Below are 12,446 nucleotides of genomic sequence, written 5' to 3' on the forward strand. Positions count from 1 at the left end.
ATATTTACCTTTTCTAATTCCAAGAGGTGAAACCGTAATACTTGTATGGCTTGTATCATCTGGAAAAGGGGCAAAAATAAATACAGTTCACAAAATGTACAGGATTCAATGTTGTTGTTTTTTTTGTTTTTTTACAGTATTATGTAATAATCCGCCCGTCATAACAATATGCAGTGCACTACAGCCAGCAAGAGCAACATTTTTTATGACTACAAGGAAGCTGTATTTCAAAATCTAGTTGGTCATCACACACTGGTCAGCTGGGTCAGTTAGATGGGAAGACTGAGCACTGACTGATCTGTGCGGAAGTTTAAATCATATGTTTACATATGTATTACTGTGATGCTGCGGACACTCCAGAGTATCCCCAAACAAGGCAGAGCATAACCGCAGCAAAGCGGCAATTATAGAGAGACAAGAGAGGTCAAAGTGTACGCTTACCAAATTGTCCAACTCTGGATTTGATGAAAATAAAGGTTTTTCTGCTCGGACCTAAAATAATACACCAAATGTCAAAGTTAGTTTAGCATGAAATGTGCGACATGTGTGTGTATTTCTACACTGAAATGTAACCTCATAATAAAACAATTCTCACAAATGAGTTTGTGTTACGTGGAAAATTCTGCAGCGAACACACACTATTCATTAATCATATCAAGAGAAAGTTTTTATTGCAAAAATAATATATGAAGCAGGCAGAAAACTATGTGCCATGACGCAGCCACAACATCCAAAATATTTATTTTTTAATATTTCGAAATTGACCTGTTTGGCAAAGACTGCAATGTCCTCATTGAAGGAGTCTGAGGAGCAGACATCTCCGCCTGCTACGCCGGGCTCCCTCGGAGTACACGTCGCCAACTCGCACTTCTCAAAAACCAGTGCGAGCAGTGGGAATAAAGGGTGACTGCAAGAGGGGAAACACAGCCTGAGTACAAGCAGCACACCGGCTCCACAATGCCCACTGCAAAAAATGTCCAATCAACCTGCATATCTGTCGGCTCCCTAGCCATAAAGAAAAATGTATATATATATATAAAAAATATAACACCGTTGGATGAGATAATTATGCTTTTATCCCGGTGTATAGTTGTTACACACTTCTTTCAAAACAAGTGCCCGCATTTTTTAAAACGAGGCAGACAACAAATAAAACAATACAATCTGGATTCAAGATTCTTTTTAGAAGCGGGTTTGAGTTGGAAGCATGGGTGAACACGCATCTGGAATATTTTTACTCCTCGTTTGGGGGAAAATTTAAGGATTTTACACTCAATAATCGACTTGTTGATACTGACATTTTTTGCAGTGCACGGCTTAGAAATCAACAAAACTCTACAAAAATAAGACTGACAAACTCTACAACAGTCACTGGGAGTTTAGATAAATTATACAGTCTGTAAAAACTTTAAATTAAATTATATATTTTTAGGAGTTACACTACAGACGCACTGAGGCACCGAGGACTTTACTATTAAAACTATGGCTTTAAAATTGAAGCAGAGGGGAATAAAAAAAAATAAGTCTGAGTACTATTCAAGCAACATCAAGAGACAAACAGTCATTAAAATAATTGTTATAAGCTTAATTATCATTTCAGAATAAAATGCTATTCCTGGTACAAACGTTAACTTCATAAAACTGGCTTCAGTTTTTTTTATTTATGTAATTTAGATTTATGTCAGTATAAAACATGAAGGTAAACTCTATTCCGCATAAAACGTGAGTAAAAGAGATGAAGAGGATTTACTCTGCACTACATCCCAGATTATAATGATACACTGTGGATTACAGCACTTCGTGTGTACGTTTGTTCGTGAGCAATGTCTGGAATTTTTTTTTAAAGTTTTGCAATCCTCAGTAAGAACGTCTAAGTACGTCTCCTTTCACAGAATAATGTGCTGAACGTATAATTATAAAGACACACGGTGCGTTGCAACGCGCTCTTTGTGTCTGTGTTGCAACATTTGAAAACATTTGAGAAGTTTTTTTGCAGGCAGCAACGAGAACGTTGAAAATGAGTCAAGACTATTTTAAGGATTGACAAATAATAGTGGGCTGTAATATTAAAAGCACACGTTATAACGTGGGACAATTGTTGTGGTGTTGAAAATAGTTTTTATTATATTTCCATGCAGCCTGTGACTTTAGAGCTCGGGACTGTGCACAGAGAGCTTCCATCTTATTTTATAGCTTGTATTTCAAGCTCGAGGCTTACTCTTACTTACTGCAGGCTTCACGATGCTTTCTACAATGCGTGTAAAATTACACATCAACAACTCCCCTGACCAACAATAGAGCTCCAAAATTGCGGTCAACCCCGCACAAAACACTATTTGAATTTAGTGGTGAGAGAGAAACGCCAACAAAACTAACTTACAGAAAAGCTGAAAACTTAGGCAAAAAAATATTGCACGCTTATTTGGTTCATGCAAACCTTACCCATAAATCTGATCTTTATCCCTCTTTAAAACGTCGTTGACAGCAGAGCCCATGCTGGTGGGCATAACGTTTGGATGAGGAGCGTGAGCTCCGTAGTGCTGGCTGGCGTGCAGCGGCGGTCCGTGGTTCAGGTGGTGGACCTGGGGAAGCGGCCGGGGAGCATGCGGGTCCCCGTACATCGACGCCGAGACTCCGTCCATCCCACCGTAGTGGGCCAGCTCATCGTACTGGGAACAAAATCAGAGCAAAAGTCAGCGGGCTGCCCGGTTACTTTTTTTTAAACAAATGTGAAAAGTACAAAAAAGCATGCCGTCTCATTTTCAATATACGCAAAGGAGAAACTAAAAATTCGCTACAACCAAGGCAGAAAAAGTGTCATATTATATGTGATATACGGTTTGTCTTTACCAGAAACATTATAACTTAGGTGCTTCCCGAAAGAGAGTTTGGTGGGTGAAAAGAGCGAATTAGTTTGGAGTCTCCTGTGAAACTGATCCACGACTGTCGTGGAGGCTGTCGGTAAAAGCAGAGGCTGTCACTTTGCTTGAAGAGTAGGGGCGCTGCAGAAATGTCAAATATAGCGGCTTTGATATGAATACTTTGTGAATTTGCCACCGCCCGACAAGCGGTTATCGATACGAGTGCCTCCCTACTGTGGATTTGAACAGGTAAGTGTAGGAGATTTAAAACCTACCCTTTGCGCCATCAGGCTGCGCTCCAATAAACTCCTGAATCTGTCGTATATTTAATATCCCAGTCCCGTTTAGAAAGTGATTTAGAGGCAAGATTCCTTTTTCAACCAACTTTGCGACTTCTCCTATTCGCCAGTGTGGTTCAGTTGAAATCGTAGCATCAGGGAGTTTTGCAATTTTTCTTGTTTTCCCTCTTTCCTCGGAAAAAAAAGAAAAAATGCGCCAAAGTGAAGGTTACAATCGGCCCATCAACAACCTGCATGTAACTAAACTGTCGTGTCTCATGGCTTTTTGCCACTCCAGCTGTCAATCAAAGCCAGAGGTTGTCAAGGTAATGAATGAATGACGGTTGGTGATGATGTTCAAGAGAAGGACGAATCTTTTTAGTCCGTTTTCATCGCGCAAGTCCGCGTCTCCTTTAATGCTTCCAGATCGCTATCTTGTTTTATTATCACTGTAAAAAAAGAAAAAAAGCAGTAGAAATTAAGAGATAGCGATTCAGATCTTTCCTTTCTTTCCCCCGTAGGTATTTCGTCTATCTGGCGAGACTGAGATGAGTGAGTGTCAGCGAGTGTTGGCAGGTTGGCTGCTAGCTTGCTTATAGAAACAGAGTCAGTTCGCAGCGCTGAGCGGTGGGCGAATGAAATGACGGATCCCGGAAGTAGCGGTGGCCATAGCCAGTCCTACAGCAGCTCCAGAAAAGAGAGAGGAGAGACCAAATCTTGTGATATGCAGAGTATATGCGAGACACAGGGACGGCTTCAACTCCACACTGGGGGTAAAAGCCAAACCAACACAGCTCCAACTCCCACCCAATTCCTTTTCGCCGTGAAGAGTCCTAAAGAAAAAGCAGAGAAGGCTGAATGAGGAAGGTTTACCAGCGCGGACACTTCGGCTGCAGCTCTTCTGAGTTTCAATCAAACACAACACTGACTGATTTAAATGACAAGAATCATGATTTAGGGTACACACATGAAGTTTATTTTAATGCAGTTTTACGCATGATGCATGGACACTTTTACGCACGGTAAAATGAAACATCAACAAAAGACACACAATGCATTTTTGAACTTTTTATCCATCCTTACAGTCGTGATAGAAGTTAAAGTACATATTATGAAGCATCTTCAGAAACATCTGAATGCTGAGTTAAATAAATGAGCATGACGCGTGTGTGTTATCTGTTTTGTGGCCATAAGCTGGTGTGGCTAATATCTCAGTAATACCTCCTAATCTTACAGCTAATTATTGCTCTTTTTTTTTTTTGAAAATTAAACACAGCACCCCTATAAGCCCAGAATGAACTTTTCCAAGAGGTAAAAAATAAAAAAACCTTTTGTGGAGAAAGTAATTTTGTATGTTTCTTTCGTCCAATCCCCTCTCTTGATAGAAATCCGTGCCTTACCTCAGAGCAGTCAATTATCAAAGCTCCCCAAGATCATCAATCATGTGAGGAGATTGAAGTTTAGAGGAGGAGCAACGCTCCGGCCATCGATTGCAGTGAAGCCCTTTTTGGAGCCTGAGCACTTTTACGCACAAAACAGAAGCAGGCCATCTATCCCCTTTAATATTTAGCTCCATCAATGCTAATATGGCATCATGGCTGTATTGATAGGTTCTCACATAAGGGCTCCATTTATGGCTCCGTGACATTTTTGATGGTGGAAATTAATTATTCACAGGTTAGGATTAAGGTAGACACACGCTCAGGGAATTGGGCTGCGGCTACCGTTGGGGGGGTCAATAAACTCTCCCAACAAACAAAATACCAAACAGAGTTGCTTGAGGTCGATTACAGAAATAGCAGAGGTTTTTTTTTTTTAAGGAAAACGATTCAATAAATGAAACCGTGACAACAGTTATGTTTGTTGGCATAAAGGGGGGTGGGAAGTGTAGGACTGCAGGGTTTGACAAACGGCTGTGTGGACATTTCAACGTGCAATACCCCGGGAAGGAGCTGCAGAGCGTTGCGCAGAGAGCCAAGGCATTCACCGTCTCCAAGTCTCTCTTACACTTTGTAAACACAACCAGCCCGGCAGACTCTGCTATTGAAGACTGATATTTCCATAAGCTAAATACTATCGTTCACATTGATTTGTGCACTAACGATTGACTTTTTTTTCATCCTCCTCCTTTGGACAACCACGGTAAGTAGCACAAACCTTATACTGTATCTACTGCTTTGTTGTGAACGCGCGTCCTTTCACGGCGCAGTAAAAGGAAAGTTTTGAAGCTGGACTATAAAAAAAAATAGAATATGTTCTCATATGTATGTTTAATCTCCCGTTAACGCGAGTATCCTAAAAACCCAAACGCTTGAGAGAATTTTTAAATATAAATACTTCCAGATCTTTACCGCATTTCTTCCGCATTTATTGTGGAAATATGTGATTTGCCCCCGAGGAGAGTGATGTAAACACCCGAAGAGCGTGTGAAAATAGCAGAGCCTAATTATGCGTGTCCAATGTACGGCTCCACAGAAACACATCCTTCCCTATAAAACTTCCAGCAACGACTCCTAACGACGTGGACATTTTAAACTCCTTCTTTTGTGAACTATTTATTTGAGTAATTAATGGAAGCCATAAACACAAGACATCATCATTAACAGCATTTAGGTTGCGAAACGGGTTAATTTCGCTTAATAACAGCTTTTGATGCGACATTACACAAGTCGGTGTTTAATTTTCTAATTTTATTTTAATCATCATTCACTCAATAGGTAATTAAAATTAATTTTCCTCATAAACAAGACCTGTGCCAACCTAAACTCCCCTGCTTATAACCTGACCGCGTTTTACAAGCCAGATAATTCCAGGAGGACACCTATCACAGACAATTACACGTTTTAAGGAGTTTTAGATTTCTTACAAGTGGCTTTCACTTTGCGAGGCTTTTCAGGTGCACGCACAACTCTTACACGTATGAAAAAAAAATCAGTGGATGGCATTAACAGGCGGTAAAATTTCATCTGGTGGTGTCAAATTGAGGTCAGTTTAGGGTTAAAGCTCTCGGTGTCCGTGTGGGACATGGCCAGCTGCGTTTGGATTCATTAGGGGGGGAGAAGATCCATTTCAAGGAAAACACTACTGGGACAATCACCAGGCTAAAGATCCACTGCATGTCACATCCTAAAGGTGCACCAGGACCGCCTGCATGCGACCGAGCACCAGCACTGAACTTCCACTCCTCTGTTTACTCTTACCAGGACTTACAACCCGTCTCCCCCCTCTCCTGCCCTGCAGGGCTCGGTTGTTCGCACACACAAGCCTGTTGCTAAATATGGAGAGAAAAGCATTGTTGATTTAATTCCCTCAAAAAGCCCACTGATATGAAACGAGCTTCAAATCCTCTTAGTGACCTTAAACACTCCTGGAGAAACAATTGGCGCTCAACCGCAGGAACAAATAAAATCGCCCTAATCTTGTTTGTAACTTTGTTCTTCTTTGGCCCTCTTCAGTATTTGAGATTATGCAAATAAGCAGAGCTAATGTATAAAGGCGCTGAGATAAGACTGGATCATAGACTGACTACTGGAGAGGCTTGGAAAGTAAAAACCTTGCAGCCTGCCCATTTCTTCTTCTTTTGCAGCAGTTGGAAAATTAAAAGAAATGCAACTACTGATGCATTATTTAATTTAAAAGTTTACTTTCTGCACTAAATTAAAGTAATGCAGCTTTGCGCTGTTTCAAAGAACGCAACGGGGTATATTCTTTTAATCATGTCCACAAACTGCATTTGATTTTCCTCTTTTGCAGACATGTTTTTGATTGTTGTATTTAAGATTTGTTTATAATAACTTCGCTCCTCGGTGTTTTCCTCTCGCAGAAAGCATTACCTCAGTCATCTCAATCTGAACTCTTTTTGACCTCCGGAGTGAAATGTGACTATAGGGTTTCAGAAAGTGGAGTGAGCAACTCAAATACTTGTAAAAGTTTCGCGACTAACTGTAAATTCTTCAGCTCCAAAGCCTCATTTTCTCCTCCACCGATTCTCAGAGTCTGGTGTCAAAGGGTTAGTAAAGGGAGGCGGGGGAGAGAGAGAGAGAGAGAGACGGGAGGCCAACACCAAATGTAACTGTGGCTTTTCCCTTCATACACTTCATGGACATTATGCGGCCCTCTAGCGACACCTGGCGGCCGCAGCTGGGGCCGAGCTGTCGAAAGCTTTGCAATAAATGAGAAAAGGCCCACAAAATAAAACGAAAACAAATCGACTAAATTTAAGAAAAGTCTATTCACATATATAAACAAAATCTTGTTTTATAATTAAAATGAAATGAATTGCAATCAAATTATTAATTTCTGACCGCACAGAAACGTGATTCGAAAATATGAATAGGCCTATTAAAAAATGCAGTTTTAGTTTTAGTGTCCAAAATCGAGCGTCCGATGCATTTGTTTCTGTAATTCTTCATTTATTTGCTGCAATGCTTCGACCATAAATTCGGTTTAACTGTTTACAGCCTTTACAGCTGAAGCGGTTACATGATTGTGACTGTGTCACACAAACCAGAAGAATGTGGCCTTTATTGGTCGTAGTTGTTCTTTAAATACGTGTGCAATAATTATTATCAGTTTGTGAATTCATGTGATTTTTTTGTTCATTTTAAATGCAGCTTTCATATAAATTCAAATGATTTAGATATGAAAGTATTAAATACGCATGCTTTGCAACACACTGATATGTAGGCTAGGCTATGTGATTATTTTAATATTGATATAATCTGGACGATTTTTATTATCTGTTATTATACGTTTACATTTACGTCATTGCATGTTCAAACAAAGAATAAAACCAGTAAGTGTTAAACAATCACGAAATATATTAAAATATCGAAATTAAAAAAAAAGTTAAACGATTCATATTGTGATTTGGAAAACAGCGCATTGATGTAATAAACAATATTATACTAACATATTAATGCTAAAGTCTCTTCCTTAAAATTCTTATAATTTGATAAAAAATTATTTCAGATGTAAAACTATATTGCGATTCATTTATTTTTTCAAACTAATTTCAAGCTGAATAGATTTTTCTAACATGTTGAAAATAAAAAAAACTCTGTCTAAAACTAACACTAGCCATGTGTGCAGCCTCTCTGCAGAGTCTCAGCTCTGCTCGGCTGTGACACAGTTTGAGCAGGTCACCGCCGAGATTAGAGCCCGTCGTTAACGCCTGTGCGGATACACCAAATGCTGATTTAATGAGCTTGCATTGGGTGTTTGTCCCAGAATACCTGGTGTGCATGTTAGTAACGCCACAGACGATAATCCCTGTGTTTCCCCCTTAACACGTGGCTTTAGGGACAGCCTATACCTACATCCACAAAGGCGCTTGTGGAGATTTGCGTATGATTTCTTTCTTTTTTTCCAGTTAGATTGAACAGGTCGAAGCCTATAAGGCCCGTATCCAGCCACATTACCAGATGTAATTGAGAGAAGTTTAAGTGGAGACCGGGAAACCGAGGAGTTAATAGCGGTGACCCTCTTGCTGTGCCTCTGTCGCTCATCATTTATCAGGCTTAAGGGGCTTAAACAGGCAGCACAGACCCACCTTTTATTACATATCAAACCCTCTCTCCCTTATCTACATTATAGGAAATACATGCATCGTTGCCTGTTATGCGGATTTGGAAATAGAAACATGTCCAATAAAGTCGCCCTCCTCCGCTGATCAGAGGAAATATGGCTTTAGGCGCTGCACAGACAACCCCAGCGATTTAAGCCTTTATTAAATTGTCTTAATTCCCCTCTCCACTTTGAAAAGAAAATAAATTCCACTCTTGTGTTGTTTTGTCCCGTGCGGAAGCAGGGGGAATGTTTTCATGGTTCCAATATGATTAGAAAGTGTATTAAATTGTTAAAGCATTGCTGCCTCCGAGTGTCTACAAACTGTTAAACGTGTCCACATCCGAAATAATGCATGCAGCGTCCAAACCCGAGAGTGTCAGAGACATTCAGCAAGGCTGTACAGAAATTAGATTTGCATATCTTATCCTAACACACGCCGAAGATACCAGGCAAAAACTATGTACACGAATAGACACTGCTTTATTCATACAATTAAATAAAAGGTGAGAGAAACTTTCACTTTGTGAAAAGTAGGCATATATTTAGCCTGACTTCTGTGACTTGCGTCATTCTCTTTTATTTACAGCCCTAATGAATCACATGTCCTTCACAGGGAGGCCATTAAAACAGCTGTGTTTACTTATTGATGTGATTAAAACAAAATGCTAGGATAGATAATGAAAATAAAATACATGTGTATCTAATATTATTTGAGCATATGAGAGGGATATTGTATTATTATTATTTTTTTAAAGAAACGCTGCCACGGTGTTTCAGTTCAACTTCAGGGCCAAGCCTAAATTGTCTACTGGTTTCCTCCAAGGAGAGCTCAGTCAGTCAGCTTGAACGCAGCTGCATTCACATGGAGTGACGGATTTTGATATTCTAGTCACACAACAGAGTAAACACTGCTCTCCTATTCAATAAACATCATTGACAAGGTTACATATCCAGCTATTTGAAACACAGAACCTAACCCTCATTGAGTATCAGCATTTTTAAAATTCTTAATGAAATAAAATCACAGTTAAATTCTGGTTTGGGCACTAAGTTCGGAATCTATTTCAGTCTGTATGTACATGTTGTAAAAGATTATACTTTGTTCTCTGAAGATGTATTGTGAACTTTGTAATTTCCTGATGCTTTCATGTAATTACATTAAAACATTTCTAAACTGTCTTTCGATTTGCTCTTCTCTTTTTTCTCTCTCTCTCTCGCAGACGTGAAACACACACAAGCTCATAAGTAAAATGTTTCACTGAATCATTTCTCTCACACACACACACACACACACACACACACACACACACACACACACACACACACACACACACACACACACACACACACACACACACACACACACACACACACACACACACACACACACACACACACACACACACACACACCACAGAGAGTATAAGCTAATCAAATGACTGGACCCGAGAGACAAAAACTATTCATTTGAGTTATAATAAACCTGCACTTAGTGTATCTACTCTCTTGTTAAATGCATTTCTGTAGTTACCGCACCACAGCATGGGACAGTCCCAGTAGAAAAACCGCAGCTGAACGTTTAAAAACACACACGACTTGCTTAACACAACATAGCCTCGCTCGTGACTCCGCTTGTTTGAAATACTCGCCGAAAAACAATGCAAGTAAACAAATGCAGATGGTTTGTTTGTGTTTGTTTTTGTCCCCATGCTTTCCCCAACCCCCCCCCCCCTTCCTGTTTACGTGTTCCCATTTCCATCTCCTCTCCGATACCCACAGCCCAGCTCTCCCTGCCTCCACTCTGGTTCTGCAGGAGTTCACATGATCAAGCAAAAGGTACCCAGGTAATTACCTGGCATTGTCAAATAAAGCGACCACTGATTCAAATGAGGAGTGAAATATCAAAGAGCGGCGTTGCCTTTGCAGCCACTACTTATCCGCACAGGAGACAGAGAGGAGATCTGAGAGCTCGGGGACCTGCAGAGAAGCAACAACAACACTCAGCCTTCCCCTTCCTAGATAAATATCACCAATGGAAGCAAAAGAGCCAAACATGCCCAGGTTCACTAGTAACAGCAGATTTATTTGTATTACATATCCTACTTGTCCGTTATTAGCTCGTGGTATCCTTTATAATAGCCGCAGTGGCACTTTAACAACAGGGATGTTGCTGTACTCCTGCACCTTCCTGATGCGAGTCTCTCTCTCAGACGTCAGACGTCGGAAATCTGATCGTGCTCTGAAGCAGTCACAAGCAGAGCGGTCATGCAATGTCTCCAAAACTTCTGTTACAGCCATTTATTCTATATTCTTGGATCAGATACAAAAGGGAGGAATGAAGAGACGCTGGTCGCCAAGATTAGAATCGAATAGCACGTTAATGTCTGGCATTGTAAAAGTCCAAAGTCCTCAGCGTAATTAGCTCAGATAACCGCAGCAATCATTTATAATTTGCAAGAGTTTGTTTTTTTATTTTCCCCTCGCTGAAAGTTGCACGGGCTCAAATTAACTTTTTAAAAATCAGTGCGCTATCCTTTCTCTCCTACTGCTTTTACAAGATAATCTAATATACTATGTAATTTCTTCTACTGATTTGAGCAGGGCTGACAACAAGACCTTTGACACAGTAAGTGGAAGGTGATCTCAATGAGCAATGTCATCGCCGTGGAACCCACCCCTACCAAACCTAATTTCTGCTCCCTTCTCGTTCGACTCGACAAGCGGCGTCCTGGGATTTCAGTTGAGCACAGAGAGAGTATCTGTAATTTGACTTGCCACGTCTAAATGGAAGTTGAATAGGTTACATTGTGCAACAACAAATAAAATGCTTGCGATGCTTTAGTGACTGTTTTTCATGGTTGGAGGCAAAATAGGGTTAGTGACGATGTTTGAGTGTTTAATGCTATAAACACACAGACTTCCCTCCCTCTGGCATATGGAAGGCTCCCAGGGACACTTTGCATGTAAATATTCATAGGGTGATGGGATGGGCTATTAATTATTAAGCACAGTAAAGAAGTGCAATACTTCAGCATTTAACACATGAATCTTATTTTTTATTTGCTCCACCTGAGGGCGAATATTTCGAGACATTTTTCACAAAATAGTTCTCGTTTTGAGGCTGGAAATATATGGAAGTGCTTAAGAGGGACGACTTTGAAGAAATAAAGTGTAATAATTCTCAAATAGAAGATGAGCGATGTGTGAGAATGAACATAATTAACACCGGAGCTAAAAGTCAAAGTAAGTTCAACTGAGCACAGCAGAGCAATAAATACATTTATCTTTTAAAGTACATTTTTCAGCTGTTACCTTTTTTTTTTTTTTTTTTGTCATATTCTTAGTGGGAGTTTGAGCACTTCCTGTGTAACTTTCCTGGTGAACTTCATCAGCACTCATTCCTGCAGCTGTGCCTCATGACAGACTGTCACATGTGTGATGGAGCTGGAGTGGGGCCACCAGCGTGAGGTCATTAGAGGTCCATACCTGAGCTTCACACCCCATACATCTGACAACTGAGGAGGGAAGGGGTCCTGTGTGACGGCAAAGTTAGATAAGGGGAGTACCGGCGAACACATCCGTGTTTACTTCATCAACATTCACTGCATCTCTCCCTCGGAAAGCGGCGTTGGCATCTCTGGAACTTGCAGATATGAAACGGAACGGGCATTTTAATTATGAGCAAAAGAAGAAAAGGAAAAAAAATGACCCAGATACGATCAGGTCTTTGAGAGATCAC

At 40.4% G+C, this 12,446-nt stretch overlaps 1 protein-coding gene across 9 annotated transcripts in view; it reads right to left on the bottom strand.

Moving 5' to 3' along the window:
- The window catches only part of meis2a (Meis homeobox 2a), a 176,022-nt gene that overhangs the window by 75,544 nt on the left and 88,032 nt on the right, over nt 1–12,446 (bottom strand). For 5 of the 9 annotated variants that reach the window (XM_029460259.1, XM_029460261.1, XM_029460258.1 and 2 more), the window contains 5 exons: nt 3,137–3,972; nt 2,443–2,669; nt 766–907; nt 442–492; nt 9–59 (listed from right to left, as the gene is read on the bottom strand). In XM_029460259.1, coding sequence (XP_029316119.1) covers nt 9–59; nt 442–492; nt 766–907; nt 2,443–2,669; nt 3,137–3,148 — 483 coding nt within the window. In that variant the 5' untranslated portion in view covers nt 3,149–3,972. Of the gene's footprint in view, nt 1–8; nt 60–441; nt 493–765; nt 908–2,442; nt 2,670–2,850; nt 3,046–3,136; nt 3,973–12,446 lie in introns of those variants that run through there. The other 4 variants (XM_029460260.1, XM_029460265.1, XM_029460267.1 and 1 more) reach the window with 4 other exon arrangements.

The sequence above is a fragment of the Cottoperca gobio genome, chromosome 22 (genome assembly GCF_900634415.1).
Source record: "Cottoperca gobio chromosome 22, fCotGob3.1, whole genome shotgun sequence".
In the NCBI taxonomy this organism is placed as follows: Eukaryota; Metazoa; Chordata; class Actinopteri; order Perciformes; family Bovichtidae; genus Cottoperca; species Cottoperca gobio.